Raw genomic sequence first — 20,409 nt, 5'->3', positions numbered from 1 at the left:
CAAAGCCTACAATGGGGTGTGGGGAGGCGTCTGGTAAGAAGCAGCAATATTGTAAGGAAGAAGGAAGGACACATCGACAGAGCAACAGGTTATGCAAGACAACTCTAGATCTCAAAAAACCCAAGTTGTGTCAACATCTAATCTCCAAAGTAAAGGTTTTCCTAGCATTAATAAAGTTGTCTTACACATATTGAGCAAGATGTGCAATAAATTATAAATTATAGGAGCTACAACGCAAGATAGGATAGCTTATTTACTATTATGCAGAACAAGGTTTCCTCCCACAAAGTGCTTTTACATGAGACATACAAATATTAGTACTGAACTTCCAATAAGCATCACTCAAATATTTGTCCACTTCCTATTCATATGCAAACAAAAAGCAACATCAACAGTGCTCTACAAAATTAGGTAAAGGTAAAGGGACCCCTGACCATTAGGTCCAGTTGCAGACGACTCTGGGGTTGTGGCTCTCATCTCACTTTATTGGCCAAGGGAGCCGGCACATTGCTTCCGGGTCATGTGGCCAGCATGACTAAACCGCTTCTGGCGGACCAGAGCAGCGCACGGAAACACTGTTTACCTTCCCGCTGGAGAAGTACCTATTTATCCACTTGCACTTTGTGCTTTCGAACTGCTAGGTTGGCAGGAGCAGGGACAGAGCAATGGGAGCTCACCCCGTTGCGGGGATTCGAACCGCCGACCTTCTGATCAGCAAGCCCTAGGCTCTGTGGTTTAACTCACAGCACCACCCACGTCCCTCTACAAAATTACATGGTGCTTAAAAGAAAAGCCGGGCTAGGAAAACAAGCATCAACCTACCAAGCTTTCTTCTCTTACAGACACAAAAGTCACTGGAATCTTTTTTCGGATAAAGGGACAGCAGGGGGAGAGAACAAGACAACGATTCCGACACTTTGACAATATGCAGCATCAAGGATGTAATTTAATTGAAAGCAATCAAGATACAGGAAGGTTCTGCAAAGAAAAGGATTTGGAAAAAAGTGATGATGGGGAGGAGCAGTGTTGTTGACTGCAAGACAAGTTTGAAGGCTGTGCAAAATATGGAAAGCAACATTGGAGGCAGAAAAGGAGCAATGGCAAAAGGAGACCAACAGCAGGCGCCAGTATTTATTCTCCTTATGGGGCAAACAGCAGCTGAGAAAGGCGATTTTGACCGGGAAAATTGTGCAGGGATAGAAGGCTTAATCCCCTGCCTGCCAACAGAAGCCAATTTGCCAGCTGCATTTCTGAAAGAAAAGACACTAAGAAATACGAATCATTAATCTCCAACGCAACATGCACTTTAGCCTTGTTCCACCAATTTCAATGGAAAAGTTGAACCGGACCCAGGAGCCAGTACATACCGATGCATAACCTTGCAGCCTACCTGGATTCTTCTGGCAGACTGAAGCTCAACATCTGCTTTCCCATCCTTAATCATTTTGCTATGCACTAGAATTAACATCTTCATTTTGTCAAACCTGCAGGGCTCATTCTTGCTATGCTTCTTAATTCTCAGCGCATTCTGGCTGCACATCAGCTCCCCACCCCACTTCTTCCAGAGAAGCTAAAGTTACACCAGTCACATTCTGTAGCTCCTACTGTTGAAGTCTCCTCTTCGATTGGCTCAGGACTATATAAAACACGATTCCTATGCCGCTTTTCTGGCCTGTGCATAAGTAATCTTGAAATAAGAGTTGTCCCAAGCATTCCAACCACCTAGATTGCTTCAAGTCACCAGAAGAGATATGCGGCCATATTTAAATGACTTATGAGCTGTCCACAGGGTAAATATTCTGGCAAGTAAACAGGAGAAAAACTTACTACAGCCAATGATTTCATGTGTGCGCTGCAGGATATTTATGCTTCTGTTCAGAAAGTGTTACGTCGGCATAATCAGCTATTACTCTGTCACCCTCCAAGCATCTCTGGGAGATTATGACTTCAGTTCCTTTCTCACTGGAGCCACAGTAAGAGTACTCTCTGAAGATCAGAAAAGGCAACTCTTGGAGCAGTAACCCACTGCACTTCAATTTCTGGAAAGACTTGAGACAGACTTCAAGCAGTTCAGTTTTTTAGATTAATGAAGATATATACACAGGGGTGAGCTCCCGTTGCTCGGTCCCTGCTCCTGCCAACCTAGCAGTTCAAAAGCACGTCAAAGTGCATGTAGATAAATAGGTACCACTCCAGCGGGAAGGTAAACGGCGTTTCCGTGCGCTGCTCTGGTTCACCAGAAGCAGCTTAGTCATGCTGACCACATGACTCGGAAGCTGTACGCCGGCTCCCTTGGCCTATAAAGCGAAATGAGTGCTGCAACCCCAGAGTCGTCCGCAACTGGACCTAATGGTCAGGGTTCCCTTTACCTTTTATACACAGAAAGGTGATGGACGGAAGATGAAGGGCCATGTCTGAGGGACAAGGGACAGGGAATCTCCCAGGGTGGGAGGCTGGGGGAAGCTACCAGGTGATTGCTGGAAGGGTTCGCTGTGTGTGTGGGGGGGGATAAGGGTTAAGACATAATTGTGACAGAGGGGATTGTATTTATGTTCTGTTCTTTTCTCTCTCTTCTTCTTTATTTTCTTCCTTTTCTTATTCTTGCTCTCCCCCCCTTATTTTTTCTAGGTTAGTTTGGCTTTTATTGTATTTTAGGTCAAAAACTTTTAATAAAAAATGATTATTTTTATTTTTAAAGAGAGATACTTCAAACCATGCCCAGAATTAGCCCCTGGCAAAGGTGGGCAACTGTCAAGGTCCACACGCCAGGATTTTCTTTTTAAATATATATAAACCTAAATGTAAGACCAGCGCTAAAAAGAAAGCATCAGTCCAACAGGCTGTCATCTTTTTTCTTACCCAAGTACCTCTGAGCCTTACGCACACTGCAGCTATACTATATTGGGGTCAGAAGCATTTGTGGCAGAGATGCTGGCAGCTGCTAAGGAGTCAAGACAGCCCATCTCCTTTCAATTCTGGATACTGAAAGCAGGCAGAGGATTTGGGCAAGCCTGGGTGGGGTTCCTCTGGGGCCAGGTCTGCATTTTCTTTTTTCTTTTACTGGTGCACCATTGAAAGGAGACCCTATAGTCAGGTCAGTCTTCCACACCACCCAGCTCACTTGGGGTGGGATACTGGACTGCCGCAGTGGTGGCCTGGGAGAGCATCTGTCAGAAAGACACAATGAAGGTTAGGACTGCCCCAGGTGTGATGGAACATGTTGATATGGAAGTACTTGGACACTGCAGGAAACCTAGCCTTGTAATCTACCAGAACTGGCTTATTTTCATTGCCTACAAAGGATAATTGTCAGGGGTTCAGGGACAGAGGCACAGGGTAGGGAGGAGATGGAGAGCGATGGGGATGAATCCCAGGACAGCGAGGAAGAGGATGACAATGACTCAAGAGATTCCATGAGTCTTTCCAGCGAATCAGAGGATTCCCAGAAGGGGGCGCCAGTGGTCAAGGCCAGGGGAGCCCCAGGGGGGACGTGTCAGGAACAGGGGGCCAGCGGGGGATCCCAAAGTGGCAGCTGGGCGTCAGGACCAGCCTCCCCGCCAGAGTGCAGCGAAGGGGGTGGAGGTTCCAGTGTATCAGAGGAAGCAGCTCCGGCAGCAGAGAAGGGAGGGAGGTCGGAGCAAGCCACCCTCCCGGAAGGGGAGGGGAGTAGTGAAGGGAGTAGTGTAACTGTCAAAAGGAAAGTTAGAGGTTGGGCGCGTGCGCCAAGTTCAAATGTAGAGGCGCGCGGAAGTACAGGGAGCCCGGAGGAAGGGCCAGGTCCTAAAGCCCGCAGGAGGGGGGAAGAGCAGTTGGGGGATAGCGCGTCAGGGGAATCCAGGAGGGGCGAAACCCCAGCGGGCAGGAAGACCCTGAGGAAAAGGAAAGAGAGAAAGAGGTGGAGCAGCGCAAGGCTCTTAAACTGGTGCAGGGGAGGGACTGACTCAGAGGGGACTTCAACGGTCTAAGCGTACAGACGTAGGGCTGCGCGCCTCGGATATGAAGCAAACAATGAACTGCAATAAACACTTTTGTATATAAGAAGAGATTGGCGTTGGTCTTTTGTGAGCTGAGACCTGAGGCAGCCTTGACAGTAAGTCCCCTCTCAACAGAAACCGCAAAATTTTTTTTTTGCAAAGCTCACGAAGTTTGGCAGACATGACTACTGAGGAGCAAATAGCGTCCCTGCAAAACGCAGTCGCCGAGCTCTCCACTGCGGTAGTGGTCTCTCAGAAGACAGTTGCCGAAGCAGAAGCGCGATGCCAGGATCTGCAAGCCAGGTGGGATCATGCGTGCAAAGAGGGGTTCCCGGGGTCCAGATCAGAGGGAATCGGACTCGGACGGAGGGGGGGCAATTTAGTAGCCCACTTCGATGGGAACCTGAAGCATTATCCCAATTTCAGAGCAGACGTCGTATACGCGCTGCATTTGCTTCGGAAAGACTTCAAAGATGAGGAGGAGAAAGTAGGCTTTATTGTGTCCCATTTGCATGGGGAAGCTAGAACCTGGTTACGCAATTTGTGGCGCGAAGATGGTCTTGCCCGCAGGGACTCTGACGAATTTATCAAAGCCATGGACGCTTGCTTCCAATCTACCGTTGACGTTGATGTGGCGCGCCAGGAGATGCATGGATTGCGGCAGGGCAAGGCTACAGTGCGTCAGTACCATTCTCGCTTTTTTGCATTGCTGAATGTGCTGGGCTGGGAAAAGGACTCCCTGGCAGTGAGAGACTTGTTCTGGGAGGGGCTTCATGGCTCCGTAAAAGATGAGTTGGCCAGGGGGGACAGACCTCAAACCCTAGCAGACGTCGTGCAGAGGGCACTCACGATAGGGGTGCGCCACAAAGAACGCCCTTGGCACAGTGAGGACGGGCGTCACGTCCACACACCAGCTAGAGCGCCTCCTTTTCTTCCCAGGGACCTGGGATGTACGAATCCCTCGCCTATGCTGAGGGAGGGGGAGGAACCAATGGAGCTGGGTGGTGCAAAGGCTCAGACAGCTGCCGGAGCCTCAGCGTCCGGAGCAGTCAAGGCGAAGCCTCCTAGAGGCACCAGGAAGTGTTACATCTGTGACAGTGCACAGCACATGGCTAAAGAGTGTCCCCAGAGGCTCCAGAAGCACACTGCAGCCTTAGCAACAGTAACAGAAGCAGCACTACAGGGAGAGCAGTTTCAGGGAAACGACAATGCCTGGCTGGAAGCAGGAATGCTGGGGCACAGCCAGGCGAGTCAGTAAAGCAGTCCCCAGCGCTTTTGCAGCCTACAGATCCCTTACCACCCAAGCCAGTGGTACAGCTCACTGCTACTCTCCAGCTACCTAATGGACTCACCCTGGAAGTCCCCATTACAATTGACTCAGGGAGCAACGCAGACTTCATGGGGAAGCAGTTCATCAAGCAGCATCGCATAGCGCTTCTACCAGCCACGCTGCCTCTGAATGTCGTCACCGTAGATGGCAGGAAGTTGCTGGGCGGGCAAGTGGTACAGCAGTCGACACCCATGGTGCTGCAGATCGGGAATCATCGCGAGGTCATCAGTTTCAACGTCACCCGCCTGTCAGACACGCCTATAGTCTTAGGCATGAGTTGGCTGGATAGACACAGCCCATCATTAGCGTGGTACCAGCGGCAGCTCACCTTTGGCTCGTCCTACTGCGCACAACATTGCATCCAGACCGGCCAGGAGGAGGAGGGCCAGGAGGAGGGGCAGCAGTTGCATCTCGGCATGGTGCAGGCGGTGCCCCACAAGTACAAGGGGTTTTTGGAGGTCTTCTGCGAAAAGGAAGCTGACCAATTACCACCCCACAGGCCCTACGACTGTGCAATTGACCTCCTACCAGGGGCGACGCTGCCGACTGCGAAGCTGTATTCCATGTCTGAAGATGAGATGCAGGAACTCAGGGAGTTCATAGATCACAATTTGAAGCGGGGATTCATCCGAGAATCCAAGGCAGTGGGGGGCAGTCCTGTGTTTTTCGTGAGGAAGAAGGACACGCCCCAAAAACGGCTCATTGTGGACTATAGGGCCATAAACTCGATGACAAAGCCCAAGGCCTTCCCCATGCCCAAGATTGACGACCTGCTCGCGACGGTGAGGAAGGGGAGGATCTTCACCAAGTTGGATCTACGCGGAGCATACAATCTAATACGCATGAGGGAAGGTGACGAGTGGAAGACGGCCATGCTCACGCCGCTGGGCACCTATGAATACAGAGTTATGCCGTTTGGTCTCCAAAATGGCTCCCACTGTTTCCAAGCATTCATGCACCACGTGCTAGCAGGACTCCTCTACAAGAAGTGCGTATGCTTCCTCGACGACATTCTGATCTTCTCAGAATCGCAGGAGACTCACGAGAGAGACGTAAAGGAGGTCCTGCAGAGGCTACGGGAGCACAGACTCTACGCCAAACTGGAGAAGTGCCAGTTCGACGTGACGGAGGTGGATTTCCTGGGCTACCGGCTGTCCGACAAGGGACTAGCCATGGACAGCGCCAAAGTCCGCGCGGTGTTGGACTGGAATAGCCCGCCCAATCGGAAGGAGGTCCAGAGGTTCGTCGGCTTCGCCAACTTTTACCGCAAGTTCATCAGGGGTTTCGCGAAAGAGACGGCAGCTATCACGGACACCCTCAGTTCCAAGAAGAAAAAGTTCACCTGGACGGACCAGGCGGAGCAGTCCTTCAGGAGACTTAAAAGCCTCTTCGCGTCCGAAGACCAGCTGCTACACGTGAATCCCGGCAGGCCCATGCGGGTTGAGACTGACGCATCTGACAGAGCAGTGGGGGCCGTCCTCTTGCAGGAAGATCCGCAAGGGAACTGGAGGCCCTGCGCTTTCTATTCCCGGAAGCTCAGCAAGTCGGAACAGAACTACACCATCTGGGACAGGGAGTTGTTGGCCATCCACGCGGCTTTCAAGGCGTGGCGGCACTTCCTCATCGGAGCCAAGCACACCGTGCAGGTCCGCACGGACCACAAGAACCTAGAGTATTGGCGCACGGCGAAGCTCCAGAGCCAGAGGCACATAAGATGGGCGGAGTTCTTTGCAGATTTCGATTTCAGGATAGAGTATATCCCGGGAGACAACAACGTCATAGCGGATGCGCTCTCCAGGAAACCGCAGTATCTCGAGGAAGCGGCACCAGTGGCAGCCAGGCACATTTTCGCACCGCAAGCGTGGGCATGCGCTTCCGCCGCCGTGGACCTGGACGCGGTACGACGCGCGCTACAGACGGATCCGTTTGCACAATCCAAGATGGAGGAGGTGCGAAGAGGGACAGCAAAGGACGGCGAATTCCAGATACGCGACGGCCTGCTGACCCGCAAAGGTGCTCTCTACGTGCCGGGAGACGATCTCCGCGCGAAGGTTCTACAGCAGTTACACGACGCACCCAGCGCGGGTCACTTCGGCAAAGAAAAGACGGCGGACTTAGTAGCCAGAGACTTTTGGTGGCCCCAGATGCGGGGAGAGGTCGCGGATTACGTCGCCAGGTGTGACACTTGTCAGAGGTCCAAGCCAGTGCACAAGAAGCCAGCGGGATTGCTGGAACCGCTGGAGACGCCACTACAGCCATGGGATAGGGTGGCGCTGGACTTTGTTACTGATCTGCCCAGTTCGCGGGGCAAGACGGCGGTGCTTGTGGTTGTAGATCTGTTCACCAAGATGGCGCACTTCATTCCTTGCGCGAAGGTGGCAACAGCGGAACAGACCGCCAAGCTGTTCATAGACCACGTGTTCCGGGTGCACGGCTTACCGCGGTCCATCCTGTCCGACCGGGGTCGCCAATTCATTTCCAGTTTCTGGCAGAAACTCCTGGGCATCCTGAATGTCAAGATCAACTTAGCATCGGCGAGACACCCGCAAACCAACGGCCAAGCGGAGAGGGTCAACGCCATCATGCAGCAGTACCTGCGATGTTACGCCAATCAAAAGCCTGCAACTTGGGTGGACTACTTACCGATGGCCGAGTTTGCCTACAACAACACGAAGCACGCGTCAACGGGGGTGACACCGTTCTTCGCCAACAATGGGCGACATCCCAGAACCTTCCCGGCGTTGGAGACAACGACGCAGGGGGAGTCGCAGGGAGCTGAGCATTTAGCAGCAGAATTGCAGGAGGTCCACGAGGAGCTACGACGGCACTTGGAACTAGCTAAACACGCCTACAAAGTGCAGGCAGACAGGCACAGGAGGGCAGGAGAAGACATCCAGGTGGGGGACTGGGTATGGTTAGCAGCCCAGGCGGTGCCGGCCAAGTCGTTAGCTAAGAAGAAGCTAGGACACAAACAGCTAGGGCCATACCAAGTTGAGGGCAGGATCAATCCCGTAGCTTTTCGGTTGACCCTCCCAGAAGGTTCCAGAATGCACCCGGTCTTTCATAGGTCGGTGCTTACACCCTACAAGGCCCCACACAGATTTCAGGAGCCAGGGACGGCACCAGACCCACGTAGAAAGTCACCGGGGGGGGAAGTCACCGAGGACTCCGACGCTCAACGAGGTCACGGAAATTCTGGACTCGAGATGGGGGAAGGAGGGAGTGGAATACCTCCTCGCCAGGGAAGGTACCCCGGCCAGCGCCAACAGTTGGGTGCCAGATTATGCTCTGGAGGAACCTCTTCTTAAAGACGAGTTCCATGCACTCTTCCCACACAGGCCCATGCCAGCGGAGTATTTTGACGACTGGCTTTTTACGCCCACACTTTCAGGCAGCACCTTCCGGGGGTTCTCCTCCGCAGAGGAGACCACGCCGGAATCGAGCCCTCCAAGGGGATTGTGCTCGGGGGTGGACACGGACCGCTCTTATTGGTGGGACGATCAACCAGAAGTGGGGTGGCGAAGGGAGCCTTGGCAAGCAGCATCGCCTGAAGTAACAGGGGGAGGGAAGGGTTTGGATGTGTTGGGGGAGGACCCCGGTTTCGAACACTCATACACTGAACTGGAAGCAGAGGAGATCGACGTCGACAGACTGTATCCAGCATCTACCCCTGCTACAACGGAGCTCCCGGAACCTGCGCCCGAGCAGCGGGAGGGGGGAAGGGGGGGCTTCGAGGGGGGGATGGATGTCAGGGGTTCAGGGACAGAGGCACAGGGTAGGGAGGAGATGGAGAGCGATGGGGATGAATCCCAGGACAGCGAGGAAGAGGATGACAATGACTCAAGAGATTCCATGAGTCTTTCCAGCGAATCAGAGGATTCCCAGAAGGGGGCGCCAGTGGTCAAGGCCAGGGGAGCCACAGGGGGGACGTGTCAGGAACAGGGGGCCAGCGGGGGATCCCAAAGTGGCAGCTGGGCGTCAGGACCAGCCTCCCCGCCAGAGTGCAGCGAAGGGGGTGGAGGTTCCAGTGTATCAGGGGAAGCAGCTCCGGCAGCAGAGAAGGGAGGGAGGTCGGAGCAAGCCACCCTCCCGGAAGGGGAGGGGAGTAGTGAAGGGAGTAGTGTAACTGTCAAAAGGAAAGTTAGAGGTTGGGCGCGCGCGCCAAGTTCAAATGTAGAGGCGCGCGGAAGTACAGGGAGCCCGGAGGAAGGGCCAGGTCCTAAAGCCCGCAGGAGGGGGGAAGAGCAGTTGGGGGATAGCGCGTCAGGGGAATCCAGGAGGGGCGAAACCCCAGCGGGCAGGAAGACCCTGAGGAAAAGGAAAGAGAGAAAGAGGTGGAGCAGCGCAAGGCTCTTAAACTGGTGCAGGGGAGGGACTGACTCAGAGGGGACTTCAACGGTCTAAGCGTACAGACGTAGGGCTGCGCGCCTCGGATATGAAGCAAACAATGAACTGCAATAAACACTTTTGTATATAAGAAGAGATTGGCGTTGGTCTTTTGTGAGCTGAGACCTGAGGCAGCCTTGACAATAATAATTTCAGATATATACATTACTCTACAAACAACTTCTTTTGCACACAGCCTTCACAAGCACACACTTCTGTGTAGCCAAAATGTATCTCCCCTCCCCGCCAAAAAACTATGGGCAATAGCCACCTAAGTCCTACTCATGTCCAGTCTATTGATTTCACTGTGTCTACTCCAGCTATGATTAACCATTGAGTTTCATCCATTTGTAACGCCACCATGAGATCTTTGATCTCCCATCGTGCAATGTTCCCATTTTTCTTCTGAGCTTCATCTCCACACAATTGGGAGAAACTTCCCCAGCCTTGTTTTAAAACGCAGATCCTGATCCAAGCCCCACATTATTCTAAATGCACAGCATGCAATTATGTGTGTGGGTTCTTCCCTCGCTTATTTAATTACAGGTATGGGAGGATGACTTTTGTTCTCTGGAACTGCAGTATGAGGGGAAGGGAATTTCAACCTTAGTGCCCTCAGCTGTGAGTTTAATGACCCCCCCCCAAAAAAAAAACCTATGACGCTCAACAGCAACAAAGCTCCTACTGGCAACAATGTTCCTACCTCCCCCAATGCCTTATAGATGTATGTGTTTAGAAACTGGACTCTGTGATGGAAGTGAGTTTGTTTTGTTTGTTTGCTGTTGTTATTATTGTTGTTGTTGTAGCTGTGTTCTGCATGAAATTTAAAATAAAGATATATCTTTTTCAAACAAACATGTGTATTTGCACCAGAATTGTAGTGTGTGTGTGTGTGTGTGTGTGTGTGTTAGATCTCCCTTCCCCTCACACTATGATCTCAAAGAACAGTCTGCTACCTGTACAGTGCCTGCAATTAAATAAGGAAAATAATAATAATAAAAATAATAAATTTTTATTTATACCCCGTCCTTCCTGGTTCAGAAAACCGGGCTCAGGGCAGCTAACAACAAATTTAAAACACTTAATTGTAATACAACATAGAAGCAGCATAAAATACAGTATGAAAGCATGAACAACAATAAAATTCAAAGTTCAAAAATCAATTTGGGGAAAATCCATCCAATAAACATTAGATAATCACCAGGGCTAGCTGGTCCTACTTGGGCCAGCAAGGAGGCCAGGGGAGAATTAGCTGTGGGGTCTCAGAGCAGGTAATCTTCATAAAAGGGGAGGGGGAGGGAAGAGAAGAGAAGGGAAAGGAAATAAAAGATCAGACTGAATTCAAATTAAAGGCCAGGCAGAATAGCTCTGTCTTACAGGCCCAGCAGAAGGAGGTTAAATCCCGAAGGGCCCTAGTCTCATGGGACAGAGCATTCCACCAGGTCAGAGCCACCACTGAAAAGGCCCTGGCCCTGGTGGAGGATAGTCTGATTTCCTTAGGGCCCGGGACCTCTAAACTATGGTTATCCATGGACCTTAAGGTCCTCTGTGGGGCATACCAGGAGTAAATAAAAGACATTGGGTGTTGCATGCTGCACATTTAACATAATATATAGTGTGGCCCTAAGTAGGCCACCCTTAGCAATCGCAATGGTTCAGACAACCATAACACCATAATGGCCAAGCACTCACATATACACACAGCTCTATGATGCTCTCTGTTTTGCTTCTCTCCCATACCTGCCTGGAAATAAATACCTCCACCAAGGAAGAATGGTTACACTTCATGCCGCAATGCCCTCATATGCATTACTGATGCTTCCATTTTGTCAAATGATAGGAATGCATTTCCCAAATATAGTGATGTATGCTCCCGAGTCCACTACATCTGGAGTGCTCCCAGTCTCCCCAGGCTGTCCCCAGGTTGTCTTCCCACACCACAACACTTTTTATACTTCCATATTATGAGTCTAGAAGTTAGAACAACAGTACACTGGGAACGGTCCTCTCAGTTTAGTAAACAGACTTTTATTAATGGAATCCTGGTTTGCTGCCATGTCCAGGTGATGCAGGCCAGTTCACGCCAAGGTGCTTCCCACCTGTGGCTGGAATGCCAACTCCGCTTTGACAGGTACTTTTACCAATCTCTGAAAACATTTGATGCATTATTTGGAAAATGAGGAAACAACAGACAGACTTCCCCATACGGGACAGCGGCTGCACATTCCTGCATTGCAGGGAGCTGGACTAGATGATCCTCAGGGTCCCTTCCAACTTGTTTCTATGTGACTTCCATCCAAGACCACCAACTCACAGCATTTTCTCAGCACTCAACGTCCACCTTTTGCTTCAAGGCTTCCCAGAACTCTTTCAGGTTCTTTCCCTCGAACAACTGCACGAGCCATTTTCCTTTTTTTTAAAAAAATGCTTTTTATTAAGTTTTCATTTCAAATACACCAACACCAACAAACAAATATTTCAAGTCTTTTTACATCTGTCTTTATGTAGAGCCGTTGACTTCCCTCCTTCCCTTCCGCAGGTTTTCTTATTCCAATCCTTAATTCACAGTTCCTTAATAAAAAACTAAACCATGACATAAGATTTATTTCAGTCCTGCTAACGTCTTCAAATTTCTACAGTTCTCACTTATATAGACCATAAATTTACTCCATTCTTGTTGGTACTTTGTTTCCTCCTGACTGCGAATCCTGTGTCAGTTTTGCTAATTCCGCGTACTCGACCAACTTTGTCTGCCGCTCCTTTACAGTTGGTATCTCCTTGTGTTTTCCACTTTTGGGCTATCAAAACTCTGGCAGCTGCCGTAGCATACATATATAATCTTTGGTCCGTCTTCTTAATATCCTCTCCTATCAAACCTAGCAATAGTTCTTCAGGCTTTTTTTGGGAAAGTGTATTTAAACATCTTTTTAAATACATTATAGATCAATTCCCAAAACTCTTTCATTTTATCGCATGTCCACCACATGTGGTAAAAATCACCATCCTTTTCTTTACATTTCCAACAGATTTTACTAATCGTCCTATACATTTTTGCTAGTTTGACAGGTGTTAGATACCAGCGTCTAATATCTATCTGCACGAGCCATTTTCCAACCAATTCCTCAAGTCCAACATCGACAGAGACGGGTCTGCCTGGGAATCCCAGGAGCTTCGCACAACTTCACGGAAGCCCGGTTTTCACCTGTCAGCCGTCGCAGCCCCCGGCCGGTTTCCTTTGCCAGCCGATCGCAGGTTGGGAGTCCCTGCAAGCCGCTTGAATTCTCTCTCACTCACACGCGCGCACTATCGCTTCTTGGAGACTTCCTGGGAATCCCCCCCCCCCAACGTCCTTAGTCCCTGGCAAGCTTTTAGAAGCCCATGCCTGCCGGCAGCTCTAACCACCATCACCCCCACTCCTGGAATCGCACCCAAAGGTGGCCCCACTTAAACTAGACTTCACCGCCCTCCTCGGAGCAATAACCCAGCCAGAGACCTCCCTTGCCTAGAAGCCGAGGCCACAATCTGTTTCCCATCTTGCATGCACATGCAGCCATTTCCCCTTCCGTGCTCTGGCCCTCACCTTCCGTCCTCCTGCTGAGAGCCATCCTCCACGGACAGCGCGCGCGGAGAATCCCGTGCAATGCGCTCTCCTTATCCTGCTTGCAAGAAGCAGCTGCTGCTCAGCGCGCTCCGCTTCCTTGAACAACCCGTCCCCGCCCTCCGGCTTCCTCCTTCTTTGGCTGAGGGGCGTGGCCAGCATCAGGGGAGCCGGCTCTCTATTGGTCCGGGGCGCATGGAGCGGGGCGGTCTCCACGCAGCCGGCGTTCGAATCGCGGAACAGGCCTCCCCCCCGCTCCGTCTGACCCGCCCGTGCCTGGGACAGAGCCATGCCGCGCCTTCTGGGAGGGGCGGGAGAGAGCGCGCGCGCGCCTGCGCGGAGCGTGAGAATTCCGCCTCGAGGGCGGCTTGGACAGCGGCGGCGGCGGCGAGCGAAGCTCAGCGCAGCAGTCGCTTAAAGCAGCGGCAGCAAATAGCAGCACCACCTCATGGACAGCGGGAGAGAGAGGGAGGGAAAGGAAGGGGAATGAACAGTATTAAGCAAGCCGCTGCAGCAGCTACTTTAGCGCGCGCGGGTTTGTGTGCCTGAGGGGAACAAGCCCAGAGCCAACGCGGGAGATATAATGTCCTACCTCACGCCGCCGCCTCTCTCCCGCCAACATCCCTCGGCCACCTCGTCCCGCTGCTGCCCCGGCTTCTCCTCCGCCCGGCTCGCCGAGCCCAGCATGCACCCCGCGCTCTGCTAAGCGAATAGTGCCCTAGAATGTCAGCGCTGAAAAAGGTAAGGGCGTCGAGGGTCGGTCGGTGGGGCGCGGGGAGGGGAGGGAGGGAGAGAGAGAGAGCAGGGAATGGTGGAGTCCCGCCCGGGAGAAAACGGGGTGGGGGTAAGGGAAAAGTGGAGGTGCCCCCCGAGCGCCCATCCCCGGCGCAACCTGGACTGAGGGTGCGAACGAGCCGGCAAGCATCCCGGACGGCGCTGCACAACTCCGTGGGAGCGGGAGGCGAGGGAAACAGCTGGTGGGGTTCCAGCTGCGGGGGGTGCGAGGATTGAGTCACGCGGGGGGGGGGGAGTGCGGAGCTGTGAGAGGAACCGGCGCTGTGCCGTCGCTGCCGCTGGGCTTTGGCTCGGCGTGCATTCCCTCGGTGCTGTCCGCTTGGGGTTGTTTCAGTGAAACGGTGTATTGGTGCGGGGGGGGGGAGGGGGAAGAGATGTTGCCCCGGCTTTGCCTCGCTTTTCTCCCCTCCACGCGGCAGCCTGCCGTGCGAGCGTTGCCGTGGGCTGGAGACGCAGCTGCTGCGGGGGCTGCTCCTCTCCCGGTTGGGGTGGGGGGGAGAGAGGAGGAGGAGGTGGCGGCAGCGGGGACGGTCGCTTTAGTGGGGGCTGCGGTTATTTCGGGTCTGGGGGGGGGAGAGCCACTCCTGAGTTTTGGGGGGGGGTTTGCTGGGGGTGGGAGTCGCCCCGGGAGTGCTGCTGGGCTGTGTGGGCACAACTCCTGCAAGCGGCTTTTGGGGGGGGGGGAGGTGAGGGGTGCACATTTTAGGGATATTCTGTGCGCTTCTGGTGTAACCCATCTGTGGTTGTGGAAGGAGCAGCTTTCGTTTGGGGGGGGCTGTTGGGGGCCAACTACAAAAGAGGAAGCAGCAGTGGGGCAGGAGTAATGAATGGAAGAAGACAGTTCGAGGGGTTTTGGGGTGAAAGATTGGGGGGAGAGAGGCCCCGAAATTAATGCCGAGGGACGTTTTCTTTGGGGGGGGGCTGTTGAGGCAACTTGGGTGATGGGTCGGAAGCGAGGCCCCTCCAAGCACAACCAGACTTAACAGTGACTAAAAACGCTGGTGTGACATTTTGTGAGTTGGGGGTGTCTCTCGTCACCCAAAACTGATTCGTTTCTTGGGGGGGGGGGATTAGTGTTGCAGTGACAGTCTGGGTACACAGGGTGTGTGTGTGACCTCCAAGAAATAACGTGGTGGGCTTTTAAGCTGCTGCTAAGGTGTATGTGGAGTTTCTTAAACGAGGGAAAGATGGAGGATGCGGAGGTAACTTCTGGGGGTTTGCAGAGGTACCTGGAAGGGTGGAAGTGAGGTATCTCGCCCCCCAGGATCAACTGGGGGGAAATGAGGGTCTTGATGCAACATTGTGCGCCCCTGATTAGGGTGTGTGTCTCTATCCAAAATAATCGGGGAGCTGGCTGAGGATGTGGAGATGCTTCTGGGGTGGTGGTTATAAACGAGGGAGGGGGAATTATTGGGACCGAGGTGCCTGTGCATCTGTGGAGTGTTCTCTTCTCTAACTAGGGAGAAATAAATAAGAGGGAGGGGGGTGCTGGGGCGGAGAAGGTCGAGTTCATGTGTGAGGCTGCTGGCCCCCCAAGCGCAAAACCGGGGATGGCACCAGGAAGGTGTCGGGCCGAGAGGGACGTGTGCGCGGGCGCGCGCGCTCTGTGTTCCTCCTGCTGCTGCGGTCCAATGCGCCCTTGCTGGAAGAAGCTGTGCGCCTCGTTGCTCCAGGCAGCGCCGAGCGCCGTCCTCTCCTACTGCTGGCGCGAGCTCTCTCCGCTTGCCTCGCTTTTCCTTGGGCGGGGGGCTCTGGTTGTGGAAGCGGAGGGGTCTGCCCGACCAGCTTCAATGCAGAAGAAAGAACTCGAGAAACTCCGTGCTTCGCAAGGCATGACAGGGTGCTTTTTTTATTTTTTTGCTTTTTTTGGACGCGCTTAAGTACAAATTGAGAACGGTGCAGCTCGGTGGCACCAAGCTGAAGCTCAGCGAAAGGAGCGCTACCTCGTGAGAAACCCAGGGCAATGGGGACACACGTACATGCACGTGTGTGTCAGCCAGATTCGTGGTGCCTTGAGGCAAGCAGGGGCGCCCGGACAAATTGCACCCTCACTTCCCGCAGGCAGAAGAGGCAACCGGCGACTCCTCTCTTTTTAAATTATTATATTTTTTTTTAAGGCTGATTTCGGAGGGCGTTGGAAGGGTTGCTTTGCCAGAAAAAAGCTGGCAAACTATTGTGGAGCGGGGGGGGGGGAGTGTGTGCTATTAACCGCCTCCTCCCTCCACCTTCAGTGCTCTCTCTATCTCTCTACACACAAAATGCATCGTCTTCTGCTCCTGTTGTTCCCTTAGCAATGCAAGCAAGCATGAATCCTTCAGGAGGGCTTGAAATGGGGTGAGGGATGTCAGATCCTGGGCTTGAGGGCTTTCCAGATAGAGATCCCTTCATCTCGGCTTGCAGCCTTCAAACCCGGGCTCGCTCTCCATCCAAGGCAAGGAGCCAATCCCACGCGCGTCCTTTCCCCGAGGCATTGCCCAAGAACCGCGCCGCTTGGTCCCCCACCCACCCTCACGCTTTGCGGTAGCCGAGCTGCGGGGAGAGTTTCGCGGTGGCGAGGAGTTCCTTTGATTCCTGCGCGGGGGGCTGCGTCCTGTGTGCGGAAAGCAGCTCCGCGCCAAGGCAAGCGGGTTCACACGGCGCGCACGTCTGTGATTCAGGGCGAAGGTGAGGCCCCGGCGCCTCCATCCTTGGCAGAGCAAGGCTCGCAATCCCGCCGCGAACTTTGCGCGGCTCTTCCCCCAAAGCGAAAGAGCAGGACCGCAAACTCTCGCTTGTTGTCGGTTTCTTTACGGAGTTCGGAGACAGAAATAATCCAGCGCTTGTGACTCTACCCGCACGTGGGAATCAAATCACTTGCAGTAAGGTGGCGTGGCTAACATGGCCTGCAAGTTATAAGACAATACTGTAATACATCTTGATCTCCCAGCAGGGACAGCCCTCTTCGCCCTTTTCTCCATGGGGGGGGGGGGGAGTCAGAACAATGAGGAGCCTCTCTTTTCTCACACTACTTATTGGAGGAGTACTTTTTTCTATATAGGACTTCTTGGGATTGAGTGGGTCACATAGCACGTGTTTAGAAGAACCAAGAGTGCTGGCAGTTCAGGAAGAAGTTGTTAATGGGGTAGGGGGAGTTGCTGATGCAGCATTGAAATTGTCCTTTGGTGATTTCAGGTGACTCACAGTCCGGCATTGTTAGGAGTCAGAGTAGCATTATACACCATGTAGCATTTTCAGTGTTAAGAGACACAAAACAGGGCAAAATTGGCTTGATGAACAAAGCATTGATTGCGCCTCAAATTTCAAAATGCCCATAGAAATAGAGAGTGCAGACATTTTTTGATCGTGAAACAGTGAGGTTTTAGCTTCACTATGATGGCTACTCATGGTTTTTCATAGCATTGTGACACTCCAAAGTTCAGAGTTTAAACTGGGTCTGAATAGAATGCTTTTAATATATTACGGTCTAGACGCCAATTGTTTAACCAGCTTCCTGTTTCCTGCCTGAGAGTGGCAGGTTAATCATGGTCCTAGAGGGCCACCGTACGTAGCAGCTGGGTTGTGTTCACCTTGATAGGTCACAAGTTGTGAAATGCCTACTTCATACTAAGGGGGGGCGTTACAATTTTCATCAGATTTATATTTTTTTCCTGTTGATTTTTTTAAAAAAAACATTTTCATGCCTATGTTCCCTGGCTTTGTTATGACTTCCTCAGCTAACCACAAACACCTCCATAAGTACAGTAGACTCCATAAGTCACATTCTGAGACAGATGGAGTTAATGTAACCTAGATAGAAGAAATGGAACTAAATGTGTGTAACTCCATTTCTGACATTCTCCATTATCTACCTCTGATTCTCACATTATTCTCATTCCAGCTATAGAATTCTAAACTGTAAGAAATTCCTTAGTTCTTCATTGTTCAGGGCCCTAGTTACTTCATGCATGATAGATGTGCAGACAAATACTATGCATTTTCACTGAGAAGTCCCACAGAATTCACTTTTTTCACTCAGCAGTTGTCTGTTTCACTCCCCATGTGAGCTGTTACTTCCTGACTAAAGCAATTTCAACGGGAACAACCATCTTCTATTGGATTGCAAGTGAATGTATAGCTCTTGTGTTCAGGAAAGATCACAACTGGTGTGTTTTCAATAGTCCTGTAGCTGCTGCTATATGTAACAAATGTTATAATGACATTTGAATTGCACTAAATATTCATCTTGGGAAAGAAGTCTCCCACTCACATTCAGCAGCATTTTAAGACTTCCAGATTTCTCTGTCTTTAAGGTTGGAGTTTGCAAGTATATCATGATTTATGACTCATTTATTCCAATGCATTGTTCAGTATTGAACTAGCTTGTATGTAGTGATTTGGAGACATATACAGTTATTTATCAAAGATCTAATTCTGGCACTAATTTACTTAGCACTACTTTTGCTTTCTAGAAGTGCTTGCATTAGTTTTACAGTGCAATGCTAACCATGGCTGTGTGCGCATTACCAGTTTAAAATGCAGCGAGGTCACTAACACGGAAATGGGTGAGCATTGATAAATGAGCAATCTGCTTTCCTTTATAGCCTACTCTATGGTGGTACCTCGGTTGTCAAATGTAATCCGTTCCGGAAGACCGTTCAGCTTCCAAAACGTTGGACAACCGAGGCGCAAAGGGTGGTTGGCAAAGTCAATGGAGAAAAAAGAAACAAACGCAGTGGAAGTCTTTCAACTTACGAGGCACATTTGAAAATGGAAGCAATTACTTTGGGTTTTTGGTGTTCTGGTTCCAAAACGTTCAGCTTCCAAGATGCTCAAAAACTGAGGTACCATTGTACAGTGGTACCTCGGGTTACAGACACTTCAGGTTACAGACTCCGCTAACCCAGAAATAGTACCTTGGGTTAAGAACTTTGCTTCAGGATGAGAACAGAAATTGTGCTCCGGAGGCCCCATTAGCTACGGTGCTTCAGGTTAAGAACAGTTTCAGGTTAAGAACGGACCTCCGAAATGAATTAAGTACTTAACCTGAGGTACCACTGTATTTGGAAGTAAGTTCCAATAAGTTCACTGTGGTTTTCTACGCACTACACCTTTAAAGTACATTTGAAGCACATTCTTCCTCTCAGCGAATTATGGGCAGTGTAGTTTCTGCCTCACAGGGTTACAATTCCCAGAAACCCTTAACAAACAATAGTGCCCAGAATTATTTGGGGTGGGGAGGGAAATATGCTTTGGAGGTGCCTTAAATGTATAGTTTGCATGCAGCCTGTGACTTAGTTCATGGTATGCGGGCTTAGGACTGACACCTGTGGAGCTAAACATGTCTTTTTGTGAAGTGACTTAGCATGGATTACTACAGTTTGAGAACCACCATCTGAGTTGATGTATTGTCTATGTAAGTAAGGAACCTCAGCCCCAGGAGCCGACAGTGATTCTGTAAGACTTCTCTACCAGGACATACCCATCAAAAATCTCTTGAATACTTTTGGTTGGCTTAAGTGCGACCTTGGACTTTGCATTTATTTGCATTAATTGCTTGGACAACTTTAGCCTCTTGCATGTGGCCCTCAAGTCTGCAAAAGTCTCCCCACCCCTGGTGTAAGTTGTGAGGGACACTAATTAGGGTGGTGGAAGTGAAGGAGTATGCCTTCATATTTCAAGACCCATATGTGATCATTCTTAAGGGCCAGGACACCTGAAAGATTACCTCATCCCTTACATACCCAGTTGATCACTGTGCTCTGCAAGCAATACCATCTTATAAGGAGATGTGTTCTGCACAATACAGGAATCGGGCATTTAGTACTGTGGCGCACATTCCTTTTGGATTTCCTTCCTGCTAAATATTAAGACATGCATAGTCTCCTCTGTCTTCTCAGCACTTGCTGAGGATCTGCTTTCAATAAGCCTTTTAAATTGAGTTTTCTCCCAGCCTGCAACCATGTTATACTTATTTCTAAATGTTTTTTTTAGAAGTTTTAAGATGTTTTATTACTTGGGGGTTTGCTATCATGCCCTTTTTCTTAAAGAAGCCCAGGCGTCAAATAAATAATATATATTTGGGTATACCTTTGGTTATAAGGCCTCTCTCTCTCTCTCTCTCTCTCTCTCTGTGTGTGTGTGTGTGCGTAGACGTTGTGCCCCAGTTCCCAAGTTCAAATCTCACCATAACCATGACCTCACTTGGTGACTTAGACAAACCTCTGTATCTGCACCTGACTTTCAATAGCGAGATAAGAATACTGACCAACCATCCAGGATGGTTTTAAGAATTACTAGGGACGCAGGTGGCACTGTGGGTTAAACCACAGAGCCTAGGGCTTGCCAAT

General features: G+C 51.0%; 2 protein-coding genes across 5 annotated transcripts in view; one reads left to right on the top strand and one right to left on the bottom strand.

Annotated features, from left to right (window-relative positions):
- Positions 1 to 13,412, bottom strand: part of ERICH1 (glutamate rich 1) — a 63,805-nt gene extending 50,393 nt beyond the window's left edge. The window contains exon 1 of the mRNA XM_080999318.1: positions 13,271 to 13,412. Coding sequence (XP_080855444.1) covers positions 13,271 to 13,295 — 25 coding nt within the window. The 5' untranslated portion in view covers positions 13,296 to 13,412. The remainder of the gene's footprint in view (positions 1 to 13,270) is intronic.
- Positions 13,413 to 13,657: 245 nt separating this feature from the next.
- Positions 13,658 to 20,409, top strand: part of DLGAP2 (DLG associated protein 2) — a 401,938-nt gene continuing 395,186 nt past the window's right edge. For all 4 annotated transcript variants that reach the window (XM_080999011.1, XM_080999012.1, XM_080999003.1 and 1 more), the window contains exon 1: positions 13,658 to 14,029. In XM_080999011.1, the coding sequence (XP_080855137.1) occupies positions 14,012 to 14,029 (18 nt within the window). In that variant the 5' untranslated portion in view covers positions 13,658 to 14,011. The remainder of the gene's footprint in view (positions 14,030 to 20,409) is intronic.

This window comes from Podarcis pityusensis (assembly GCF_964106645.2).
Source record: "Podarcis pityusensis genome assembly, chromosome: 3".
NCBI lineage: Eukaryota > Metazoa > Chordata > Lepidosauria > Squamata > Lacertidae > Podarcis > Podarcis pityusensis.
Note: the sequence above shows the minus strand (reverse complement) of the source record. Positions and strands in the feature narration are given on the sequence as shown.